The 13653-nt window shown below is 35.2% G+C and overlaps 1 protein-coding gene and 1 long non-coding RNA gene across 3 annotated transcripts in view; both read left to right on the plus strand.

Moving 5' to 3' along the window:
• The window catches only part of LOC147843476 (uncharacterized), a 756120-nt gene that overhangs the window by 507851 nt on the left and 234616 nt on the right, over positions 1–13653 (plus strand). The gene's annotated exons all lie outside the window — the stretch shown is intronic.
• The window catches only part of micall1a (MICAL-like 1a), a 31285-nt gene that overhangs the window by 1096 nt on the left and 16536 nt on the right, over positions 1–13653 (plus strand). For both annotated transcript variants that reach the window (XM_087256981.1, XM_087256982.1), the window contains exons 2-7: positions 1860–1908; positions 4142–4283; positions 6042–6142; positions 8679–8803; positions 10587–11101; positions 11218–11284. In XM_087256981.1, coding sequence (XP_087113107.1) covers positions 1860–1908; positions 4142–4283; positions 6042–6142; positions 8679–8803; positions 10587–11101; positions 11218–11284 — 999 coding nt within the window. The remainder of the gene's footprint in view (positions 1–1859; positions 1909–4141; positions 4284–6041; positions 6143–8678; positions 8804–10586; positions 11102–11217; positions 11285–13653) is intronic.

The following is a 13653-nucleotide window of genomic DNA, read 5'->3' on the forward strand; positions in this document are numbered from 1 at the left end:
TAAACTCCAAAGCATAACAGAAAATGTATACAAAATAAAATTATAGTGAATATTTAGAAGCATCACATTATTGAATGTATCCTTTGTGTCCCAGTCGCATAGGTTTTTAAAGTTTTATTATTTTTATTATAAGTTTTATAATTTTTATATTGTAGGTTTAAGGTTATCTGTATTTTGATAATATAATGAATTTGAAATTAGACACACACTTAGAGACAAGTGAGGAAAAGTTGGTAAGGAAAAGAGGCTCTTCGTGATGCGTCTGTTTTTATGGAAATATTTATGGAAATGTGATCACATGAGACAACATCACATTTGTTGTGTAAGTGCCTCTTTTTTGTCTAGCTACTGCATCCTTTTTTTAGTTTGGATATGCTTGCCTTTTTTTGTTTTGTTTACCACTTTGTATTTGTGTTCTCATGGTGAAGTCACTGATTTAATCACCTGTTTTAGATTCCTTGGGCTGTCATTATTATCTGCTGAGTACATCACATGTTCACTTATGTAATGCCAGGATGGACATGCTGGGCCATGCTGGAGACAGGCACACTCAATCAGTTCTGAATGTCACTCTACTTTTAACTGTATTCTATTATGAGATTAAAATAAATAAACAAAATACAAATTTATATATATATATATATATATATATATATATATATATATATATATATATATATATATATATATATATATAAACACACACACACACACTTTATATTAAATTAATTAATAAAATAAAATAGTGAGTCATTTATATATACAGTATATACTGTATATTCATTCATTTATTCTCTTTCTTTTCGGCTAAGTCCCTTTATTAATCTGGGGTCACAACAGCAGAATAAAGTGGCAACTTTTCCAGAATATGTTTACGCAGCGGATGCCCTTCCAGCTGCAAACCATCACTGGGAAACACTCACACACAGCGCTACCCACTGCGCCACCGTGCCGCCCATATATATAAAATATCAGACGGGTGCAAATTTTTGCATTAGATAATCTTCAGTCATCTCACACACGCTTACACACACTAATTCTGTATTTATCAAAATTAATTTAGAATACCAAAAACCAAACTTAATAAATAATAATAAAAAGAAAAAAAAACATACATATATATATATGTATGTATGTATGTATGTATGTATATATGTATGTATGTATATATATATATATATATATATATATATATATATATATATATATATATATATATATATATATATATATATATATATATATATATAATTAACAGGATAAATATACTAGCAGTACTAAAAGGTGCAGTTGGTGTTCTGCCCTCTACTATTGTGCAGTGTAAATAGGAGTTTCATTCCTTCAGCCAGAAACAAATTTATTTTTCCTCTTGATGTGAATGAACCATTCATTGCTGTTTCTTTTCACTGTAGGCTGCTAAACCTCAAATGTTTGGGATTAGATGAATGGAAAGGCGTTTAGCAAACAGACCAACATAACCCTGTTCTCATACATCAGAGCAGGCTGCTAAACACTACACGTCTCATTTTTTAAAGCTTGCTATTCTTAGATTGAACTATAGTGGTCTATGAATAGACAACAAATTAGATGAGAACAAATGCAGCTCTGATATGACACTTTAATAATTAGAAATGCGCATTTAAAAATAGTAAGTGTCATCTTGCTTCCTATCTATCTATCTATCTATCTATCTATCTATCTATCTGTCTGTCTGTCTGTCTGTCTATAAAGCTAGAGGAACTGCGTTACCTCGAAAGAATTAGCATCTGTTCTTGTATATTTCATCACTGAGATTGTGATTCATGACTGTGCAGATATGATATTGCTAAACATGGTTTCATTTCTTTCTTGTCCCCTAGAGATTTTGACTCCCTCTCAAAAGAAAATGTCTTTGAGAACAACCGTCTGGTGGGTATTACACAAACAGCTGATGTAATGTCAAGATATGATGCTGTTGATATGTTTATCATGATGCTGAATCAGCTGTTAAATTCTTTATTTGTGTTCTTATTGTTGAGGATTTTTTTCGTATGCTATAAAAAGAGGAAGTGGTTTCAGCAAAACACCTAAATGCACGTGTCAGTCATATGATTGAGTAATGTTCATCCGTGTACAACAGAGTTTAAATAATCCTTTTAGTCAATTGTGGCTGAATGTGCAATAGTGCAATTATTATATTATGGAATTTAGGTTTTTGTACAGGTGGCTTTCTGATTCTCTTTAATATGTTGTGTATTCAAGGTTATATTAATTAACGAAAACGAACGACAAAACGAAAACTAAAATTTAAAACATTTTTATTAACTGAAATAAAAATAGATTTTTTTTTAACTAAAACTAACTGAAAACCCTATTGTGTTCATAAAAAACTTACTTTAACTAAAGTTATAGCAAAAACGTCCTTCATTTTCTTTCGTCCTTTGTTTTTGGTGTTTGACTGTACGGCACCTCAGAGTCTGTAATCCTGCTGCCATTGGCCATATTAAGCAAGTACTCTTCCAGTCATCCTTGCTGTTGCTCCCGTGACAAAAACAACGAGTGGACATGACAGCAGCACGGTTACAGCAATCAGCTCAAAATTATTATTTTTAACACATTTGTGCCCAATAATCGGTTTTATTTCTGTATTAGTAATCACAATCATGAACGAATCGTTCTTTTAACCAGATCTAAGTAAACCGGTTGAACTAGTTCAACCAAATCGAACTGAATCAGTTGAAAGGATTCGCGTCTCCAGTAGGCACACTTAGCTACAAACTACTTACTACTTACATGCCTAATACCCCCTCTGACTCGAAATAAACCATTATATTCTGTTATTCAGTTATTAGAACAGTGCACTGAGATCACATTTGAGAAGCTGTGAACCGATAATACTGCGTATGCATGATTCAGTGAACCAAACACAAACAGTACATGACAGCCTGCTGTGACTGAACTAAACTTGAACGACTGCAACGCGGGTAAACCAAAGGCTTAAAAACGTAAGTTTATTTATAACAGGAAATCGTAATGGGATTTATAAGTGAAACATGCTTCAGTTGAGTTGCAAAACTTAACTGTAAGAAATTTTTCAGATCATGGTGATGTTTTTACTGACTGAAATGAAGATTGCTGTCAAATGCAATCAAATTAACTTAAAAAAATGCAATTGAATGAACAATTAAAAACTGCAACAAATATTAATTTGAGGCCAAACTACAAAACCAAAAAAAAAAAAAGTTGCACACTAGTTTGATCATGTATAAATATCATTATAACTATATTGTATAAATATTAGTATAACTATAAGTCTACATGCTGACAATCAAAAACAAAATTACATGATATCACAAGTGATTGTCTTCTGACATAGTGCACCTGAATAGACATGAATGACACTCCTCATAGAGCGTGAGAAGCAAACATTTCTTTTGGATCTATGTAATTTGTAAAATAAAGACTTGTAGATTAAGGAAACAGCATGGGAGGAAGTTGGTGCTGGACTTGGTGCAGATAAAAAAAATAAAAATAAAAAGTGTATTTATATAGATAGATAACTAGACAGAATAGACAGAGATAGAATGATGTGCAACAGCCGCTTATCCGCTGCGTGCTGCAGACGCAGCCCATGTGAAAGGAAAATGTCTGCGTGCTGCTTCTGTCACTAATCAACATGGTCAATTAATTAGGCAGAAAAAAGATAGCCTGCTAAGTTTTATGGGCCGATCGGGTCATAAGAAAATGATCAGCTTAGCCAAAAAGTACGACAGCCCAGCGGGAAACTACCCGGTCTGCCAGATAGCCAATCCGCCCCTAATCACCTGACTGTTATTATTGAAGATATATATGGCATTATGTTCTTGATGTTGATCTCTTCAAGCAGTGATCTGCTATTCTAAAATGCTTTCTATCTTAATGGACAACATCATTAGGCTGCAGATATTCCAAGTACTGCTGAAACAAATGTTTAGGACTGGCTTTTTTATTTGCAAGTCTAATGTTACTATGAAGCCTATAATAATGTTTGTGTGTGTGTGTTTATATATAAAAGCACATAAAAGCACAGCATAATCAGCCAAAAATATAAGCAGCAATATATATATATATATATGCTGATTATGCTGTGCTTTTATGTGACCCCTCTGTTTTTCTTTCAAAGGCATTCGAGGTTGCAGAGAGAGAGCTGGGGATTCCAGCCCTGCTGGATGCAGAAGATATGGTGTCTATGAGTGTGCCTGACAGATTGAGCATCATTACCTATGTGTCTCAGTATTATAACTTCTTCACCAACAAATCTCATAGTGAGTACTGAAAATGGCAACAACTTAATTTGTCAATATTTTATTTACACACACTTGCATATGCGCTCCAACAGAGAAGTTAATGTCCAAGTGCTTTGTGCATTACTATGCAGAAAATAAAAATGCCCTCAGGGCACATGTCCACTGAATTGTATTTTTTAGTTGTTGTCTATGAAAGTGATTTGCTTTTTTGAACACAGCAGCGTGACCAAATGTTGAGCGTTTTTTAAATGTGTGGACAGTTTGAAAAGCACTCACAGCTGAGCATTTTTGGAAGTGAGCTGTCTTTTTCAGCTGCATAATAAAGCTTTGGTGGACATGTGTCATTTTAAGGCCTTTATTGGAGCCACAAGTAAGCCTATTGCTTTCTGACTTCTGTAGGCTTGTAGATTTTGCTTACAAATAAAACATATTCCTGGTACATTACAAAAGTATTAATTTTAAAGTATTCAGTGCTTTTTGCAACAAATGTTACAGAGTGATGGCACTGCAAGTGTTATTGAGGTATTGCACATTGTTTCATTTAAGCAGTCTCTTAAAACAACAAAAAGTAAAAGGAAGACCTTAAGATGGAGAGGCACAACAAAGAGATTGAAGCCACTTAGGCAATTAAAAACTAAAAGCCTTATATATTTAGATCATTAAAAATTTGGACAATTTTTAACAAACATTGAGATTAAATGTGTAGATGTATGATTTCAGTTGGTAAAATGAAGTATTCTCCACTCACAGTGTTTGTTGGACAATCTGATTGTATTGAATAGTAAAGATATAATTGGCACCATGGCTCAAACTCAGTTACAGTTTTTTATGTTCATGGATATTTTTGATTGTGTAGAATTTGTTTAGCGTGGTGTAATTGGAACTGGTTTAGACCGTGCCAGCCATTGGGTGGTGCAAGTAAACAAACCAGCTTTGCTGTTTGTTCATCATCTATTATGTATTGTTAAACAGAACAGATTAATCTTTATTTTTTGTAGTCAAAGTGTATGAACTAGTGCATTTTTTAATTACATTTGTACTGCCCTGGTAGTATAGCTTTTGTGTGTGTGTGTGATTGACAGAATCTCACCTATTACTGTCAGTACATCTCAATTTGTACAGTTCTTCAATTCGTACAATTAGGCTCAGTCTACTGTGTAGATGTCAAAGTCTATTTCTGGAGGGCCGCAGTTCTGAACAGTTTTGCTCCAAACCTAATCAAACACAGCTGATTCAAAGAGGTAAGGTGTTCTGAAGAATCTTGAACACCTTAATTAGTTGCATCAGCTGTTTGATAAGGGTTGGAGCAAAACTGTGCAGAGCTACGGCCCTCCAGAAATATACTTTGACACCTTTGGTCTGCTGTAATTGTTATCCGACAACTAAATTTTTGCTTCCACGTTTTCTTTTTTTTCCTTGTTTATACTAAAATGATACAGATATAGAAAAAAACAGTCATTGTAAAGCTCTTTTGTCATTCTTCTGGCAGTCACTTTAATAGCAAAAATTCCACTACTTGGTGGTGCATGCACATTGTTCTCAATTGTTATTGCATGCAAGGTGTAAGACACACTTGGCATAATTTTTTTTTACATTTTCTGTCTCTTTTGCCTCAATGTAATAGGACAATTGTACATTCATCTTTAACACAGATGAAACTGAAGATCAAATAGCAGGCACATTCAATTATAAACATGTATGTTTAAAGAAAAGAAGGCAAAATGTACATAAACATTCCACCATGATACTGATAACCTGTTTTTATCTTTCATTTAGCTGTCTCCAAATGCATAAAGAGCCCTAGCAGTTCTGGCTATATCAGATCAGCTATAAAGAGGCCCTTGGCTTCTCCAGAGGACCGTGATGCTCATAATGAAGTAAGGAAGACTGTATTGTGTTTTTTTTTTTTTTTTTTTTTTAAACTGACTTTTTATTGTTCTTTGATTTTTAAATATGACTTTTTTTTGTGAGGACTTTGTGTCTTTATTTTCCATAATCGTTTGTGGGGTATTGCAGGGCTCAGTCTTAGGTCCTCTCATTTTCTCTCTTTATTTGCTCCCCATTGGTTCAATAATCTGGAAGCATGACTTGTCATTTCATTGTTATTTGTATGATAGCAAGATTTATATAGAAAGGTTGATACCGTCATACAGCTACTTGACTGTCCCGATGATATAAAAGCCTGGATGGCTCTTCACTTTTTAACTTTTACCGGAGAAATTATGGTCTTTGGATGGTTGATTTGGCTGCTTTGACTCAACACATCAAGCAAAAGATAAATACCCTAGAAGTAAAAAATGGACTCTGAGCCTAAGCTCTGTAGTCAGATCAGTGCAGACAAGTTTTTCCCCAACTGAGGCAGCTGGCCAAAATAAAGCCATTTTTTCCAATGCAATCTTGAATACTGTAGTTTACTGTATTTGGAATCTTCCGTTGCTGATCTGTAGTTGTTGCAAAATGCTGCAGTCTTTTAACTGGAACACATAAATATGAGCATGTTCCCCTATTGCCCCATCCTCACCTCACTTGCTGTCAGTACATTTTAGAATCCATTTCAAAAATCCGTGTTTTGAAATTCCTTAATGATCTTGCTCCAACTTACTGTACATTGCTGAAAGGCACTTGTACATATCAACTCGTTCTCTCAAATCAGCTGGACAGTTGCTCATGAATGTGCTTAAATCTAAGTATAAGCCTTGTAGCAGCTCCTAATGTGTTGTCTCGTTATTGGATTTGCTTATTTGTTCTTGGTATTTAAATCCCTATATCTTAATACCCATCTTTTCTCCTTAGACTTTGACACATGACGACATTTTGCTTGTTTATTTGAATTGATTTACAGTTTTTTTTAAACAACTTTAATTATGTGTGTGTTTGAGTTTTAGTGTTATGTAAAGCACCTTGGTTCTCTTTGGGTGTTTTTAAAGTGTTTTATAATTATGGAGTGATTGATAAATATTTGTAATTTGTGAAATCTCTTAAGTTTTTACTAATGCTAAAAAGATAGTGATGTATACATAGTTATTTAAACATTGCACAGTATTGAAGAGGCCATATGACTTTGTTAAAGAACAATATTTGGTTTATTTGGTGAAATGCAATGTGTTTGCATGGTTTAAAGTAAAAAAAAAACACATTCTTTTTCCACATACCCCATTTCGATTGTCTGAATACCTCAAGCGTGTGACAGAAATTTGCTATCTTATCTAGAAAATGCTGATGATCAAGCTATCAACTAGGGCTGTGTGATTTGGGGAAAATATCTATTTTTTTGACAGATATTGCGATTTTGATTTGGGATTTAATTTTGTAGTCAAGCTTCAGCTCAATAATCTGTATTGTAGCTTCTTACTGCTAAAATGCAGTGATTGGAACTAAAAAGATATCAGCTTATATGAGCAAACAACTCTTTGTACAACAAATTGTCCATTGCTTGCTACTAGATTGAGTGTCACTTGCAATACTTTTAGTTGACTATAGCAAGACGCTCCTCATATAGCGGCCTGTGGTGCTTTTTTAAGTGCTGGTTGTTTTATTTCCTCATGCTGTGGCAAAAAGTCTGCGACAGCTCTTACAAATTACCTGATTTTGTTTGGTTTCTGTAACTTTGAAACAAAGATATTCCCATATTATTGACATGCTGTTTTACTTTGTTGTTAATTGCTTCTGATGCGACAAATTCCATCATCCATCTCGTTCGTGCTTTCCTGTTTGTTTGTTTTTTTTATGGTGGATGTTTTACATGTTCCGCCAATTCTGATTGGGCAAAACTAAAGTGTGCTCACTCAGTTGGCTAGTAGAACTGTCACACACAGACAGTAGTCACGCATTGGCTTTGGGTGAAGTTAAATAATAAACATTTCATATCGCAGCCTCTTGCGATAAGCTAATCGTAATGTTTCAAATTGTGATTGTGATTCGGTTTCGATTAATTGCACAGCCCTAGTGTCAATTTTGCCAGCATGGCTTGAGCAAAATATAAATCAAGGAGTTTGGCTTTTACAACGTAATGCACAGCATCTCCATGACTTTGTGAGGGATGCCAACAAAACTACAGCAAGTTATGCCACTTTTCTTTGAAAATACATTTGTTTGGTGTGCTGTTTGTTCTCACATACTGATGCAGATTTATGGCTATGGGGCATGTTTGAATGAGGTGTTTTATCAAGGTAGACGAGTCTTAGCTTTTAAAAAAATTTTTTTAATTGGTTTCAGTTTTTGAGTCTTTTTCTTTTATTTTTTTTTGCATAAACAGCTTTTAACACCGCAAAGATTAAGGCAAACATGAAACTGTCATATGACACCTTTAACAGAGTAAAACAAATTGGCAATATATTCCAAAACAGACATAAGTGAATCTTAACATTCTTTCTCCCACTTTTTCCTGTCATACCGGTTCTTGGTGCTACGTAGTCGGGTGCAGATATCCAACCAAAACGCAGTACTTTGAGCAGCACCTGTTCAGTCTGTGGAAAACATGTTCATCTGGTTCAGAGAATCCTTGTTGATGGCAAACTTTACCACCGGAACTGCTTCAGGTAAGCAGTTGACTTCCATAGCATAATATCTGTATTAATAGCAAATGTCCTTTTTTTTAATAATCTGTATCTTATGTTATAACCACCGCAACTAGAGGTTACCAGTTCAATTTCAGTTTCAGTAAAGTGCCACCTAATGGTCTGGAGATTTAAATAATTTGCTTATTACTTCTAAATGTTATGGTGTGGGTTCAAGTCCCACCTGGGGAGCCGGTTTTGATTTCAGAAGAGTTCTTTTTTGTCGACAACAAAGGAGATTTTTCAGAAGACCACCAGTAGCATCTCTGCCTGAAAATTCTCCTTTGTTGTCGACAATAAAGAACTCTTCTGAAATCAAAACCATCAGACTTTGCTGATCATTGAAGAAAGAAAAAACCACAACAATGGCAAAAAATGCACAAAACGGGAGTTTGATCTATTAAAAACAAACATGACAAGAAGGTGCGCAATTTTAACGTAAACTCTAAGTTAACATGTTTACCTTTAATACTGACTTAATTGAACCACTTTAGATCATCATATGAACCTGAATCGTTAATAAATACATTCAAATTCATTCTGGCACATGCTCACTTTGAGGAATGTTTTGCACAAAGTTTTATGAATGAGACCCTTTTTTATTTTGGAGCTGCATACAAATTTAAATGTAACACAATTTTCTCATTTTTGTAACTTTTCAAAAAGCAGTTTTGATTAAATTTGCATAAATTATAATTTTCTGAAAAAAATTCCATTGACAGAGAGTTAAATGATCGGATTTGATTGATTCCTTGTGCAATGCTGAAAACATGGAAACCAATTATGCTGTAATTGGCCAAAACGCCTGTCCTTCGTTTTTAAATTGGTTGAAAATGTATCAAAACCCTCCTATAACGTTTTTATTTTTTTAATGATTTTATTTCAGATCAAAAACCATTTTCATTTATTACATCAACTAAATTGATGGAATGATGCCAAACTCTATTTGAGACACAATATCTGCAAAGTTTTGACAACAAATTTTGCTTGTCATTAGCTATGTTTCCATCCACCTATTTTAGTGTGCATTTTGAATATAAAAAATTGTTTGATAGAAACGCCAAGGTGCACATCAATTTTGAAAATGATTAAAAAAAAGTGTGTGAATGAATAAACCAGCAGGCTGAGATCACTGTAAAACGTCTGACACCTTAACCATTTCAGTATTAGTGTTATTATATTATTAATGACCTCCAGAACTGCCAAGAGCGTCTGTGCTCCACGTCTCACGCCTTCAAACGCCACCACACGTTTATTGCGTGTCAGCGTAGTTTTCTGAGGTGCAAGTAATTTATTAAATATAGAAAAGTTTCACGCAGCTTCTCCTACTGCAGCAAATTCTGTTTTTGCCATTGATGTTTGGTGCCAGTTAATCAGGAAGTGACGATTTTGTTCTCTTTGACTCGTTGGATGGAAATGCTGCTTTATTTGCACGTCTTTTATGTGATATTCCAGTTTTGCATATAAAGTTCCTTTGCATTTTTTGGCACATTTTTAAAGCACATTTTTAAAGCAATTATGCCACATCAAACAAAGTAATTTTATTTATTAATTTTCATCCATTTTGCTTAAAATCACCTACCAAATATCTGTTTTCATTTTAGATTTTTTGGTCTCACTGCCATGCTTGCTCATCACTTTGCTTCTGTAGTGTTCGGCCCCTTAATTGCAGCATGCAGCTGTATCACTCATTATTATTTAAAGCTTATTTTAAGCTTTAGAAAATAACCATCATTATTGCCTGTGCTCTAATTACTGTTTTCAGATGTAGGGAATGCAGCAGAACTTTACTGCCAGGCTCTTACAAGTTCACAGAGGATCCTGGAGCATTGGTTTGCACACACCACTTCACCAGATCGGCCTCCACCAATCAGAATGGACATTCAGATATGAGTAATCGACTAGCCAAATTAACCACAAGCGCAGAAGATCCACTCTGTGGAAATGATTCTGAGATCTCTCCACAGAGAGACGAAGAGAAAACAAGTGAACTAGAAGAAAGGTTAAGAAAGCAGACAGATAGCAAATCAAAGGTGGAGACGGAGGAAGGAGCAAATCCTTTTGATGAATCTGAAGAGGAGGATCGGGATATTCAGCAAGAGGACCAGAAGTCAGCTACTGATGTGGCCAATGGCGATACCCCATCAACCTCGGTAAAGAGTACTGCAGCAGAGAGTCGACCGGTACCAGCCCCTAGACGGGTTTTGGAGCCCAGTCCTGCTCCTCGCCCTGTCCCAAGGCTACGCAGATCCAGAATCTCTGAAAGCATTACTGTAAATGGTGAGCAGTGACACTGGTCTGTCTGTGTCCATAATAATGTTTGCTATTAAGCTGATCAAAATCTTGCAAGTTTTTACATGTTGTTAATATTTTTCAATTTTTAATTGTGGCTCTAGGAGATCCTGATCAAACTCAAACTCCTCAAGTTCCTGTGCCAAAAGAAAGAATGCACTCTCCTGCTCGGTAAGAAACTTGATGACATTTTTTTATGTACATTGTTTTTATGTTTTTTTTAATGTTTTTGTTTGTTATGCAGATGGTCAAACATTTGTAACGAAAATTTTTATGTTTCTGTTTTTGGAACATGTCTCTTATGCTCACCAAAACTGAGTTTATTTATCAAAATTTACTGCAATTAAACAATGCTTTTATATATTTGAATTTAATTATAATATAATTTTATGTCTGTGATGGCATCTGTTGCCACATGATTTTTTATCACTGGTTCAAAAATGCTAATTTGGTGCTCTGTTTTTACTAATACTTAATTATCAATAACGGTTCTTAACAATATCAGCATTGAGATGTTTTTGGCGGTTTTTTTTAAATGGAGAGTTCAAAAAGTTCAACAATAAGAAATTTCTCTTGTTCATTACCCTTTACATGCTGTTTCAATCCTTTGAGATTGTAGTTTTGAAAACAAATTAAGATATTTTAGATTAAAATTGAGAGCTCCCTCATCCTCCATAGACAGCAATAGTCCAGAGACATTCAAAGTCCAGCAAAAGACCAATAAACATAACCAACACATGATCAACTGTTATCATACGCAGCTCAAAAAACACTTGTGTGGTAGGCTTGGGCGGTATCCAAATTTTGACACCGTCAAACCGCCTCCCTGTTTGACCCTGGTATCTGGTATTACTGTGCATGCATAATAAGAAAAATTATGACGTAAGGCTCAGACAGCGTCAATAAATTGTTGGATTGTGCCTAAACCATTCAGAAACTCAAAACTGTATATGTGACCTTATGTTCGTGGTCACCTGTTTGTCTTGTTCATATTAGAGATCTGCGCAGGATGCTCTCTCTCATTCACACGCACGCACGCACACACACAACACACAGAAACAAACAGCAACCATGCGGATGCGCGTGTGCTTGCTCACTTGGGAGCGATATTGTTAGACCGCGCACCTGCTCTCTTTCAAATTAGACCAGAGTTAGCGACTGCTACCATGCTTTATTTGGAAATTCATTCCTGCACCGCAAGAAATCTGGTCGGCTCCCGTTGTACTGCAGCAGGAATGCAGACCTCAAGTTCGTATTTACCACGTCTCCCTTCTCGTTCGGTCAAAATACTGCCAAACTGCAGGTCACCCTCTCCCTCTCTCTCTCTCTCTCTCTCTCTCTCTCTCTCTCTCTCTCCTCCACACTATCCCGTGATGACAATCACACATACACATTTGTAGGCATTAAATAAATAATATTTAATATCTATTTAAGTGCATTGTTTTTTTTCATGGCGGTATAACGGTATTGAAACAGACACCATTGCTATTTTTAAGTCCCGCGGTATACCATATTACCGTATTACCGCCCAAGCCTATTGTGTGGCCAAAAAAAACTGTAAATATGACACTTTGCCGCGTCAGGCCATAAGGGTGTGTGTTGAGATATAAGGGCAGCAAAATGTATTTCCCTTAGAGTCAACAGCACAACATGCAAGAATTGTATTGCGTGTAGAAGATGCACACTCTGATCTGATACTGGACAAAATTGTTTTGCTGTGGTTGTTGTTTTTGCCACACAAAAGTGTTCTTGGAGCTTCATATGGTCATAGTTGAATAACAGAAGTCATATGGAATGTTTTGACTGTTTTGAAGCTTTTGTTTTCGCTTCCTTTATTGGACTTTCAATATGTTAGGACCTTGACTGTCTATAGAGGACTAGAAAGCTCTCAGATTTCATCTATAATATCTTAATTTGTGTTTCAAGGATGAACAAAGGTCATTGGGGTTGAAACGACATGAGGATAATTATTAACAGAATTTTTATTTTTGGGTAAACATCCTTTATTTAGTCCTGGATGAAAAATAATTATTGTTGTTTTTGAAATATGATTTGTGAAATAATCTCTGAAGGATCATATGGCACTGCAGGCTTTTTAAAAAATCAGCTTTGCTATGGCCGAATTTTTTACAGTGCATTATTCGTAAGTATTCACACAATACTCCATAATGACATTGTGAAAAAAGGATTTTTTTAAACTGTTGCAAATTAACTAAAAATAAAAAGCCTGAAAAAACACATGTACGTCAAATTGAGCTCAGGTACATTCTGTTTCTACTGATCATTCTTGAGATTTTTCATAATTGAGCTAAATTGAAGTTTACCTGCAGTAAATTGAGTTGATTGGACATGATTTGAAAAGGCATACACCTGTCTATATAAGGTCCCAGAGTTGACAGTGCATGTCTAAGCACAAACCAAGCATGAAGCCAAAGGAATTGTCTGTAGACCTCCAAGACTGGATTGTCTTGAGGCACAAGGCTGGGGAAGGTTACAGAAAAATTTCTGCTACACTGAAAGTTCCAATGAGCACAGTGGCC

The sequence above is a fragment of the Danio rerio genome, chromosome 6, assembly GCF_052040795.2.
Source record: "Danio rerio strain M-AB ecotype USA chromosome 6, GRCz13ab, whole genome shotgun sequence".
Lineage (NCBI taxonomy): Eukaryota > Metazoa > Chordata > Actinopteri > Cypriniformes > Danionidae > Danio > Danio rerio.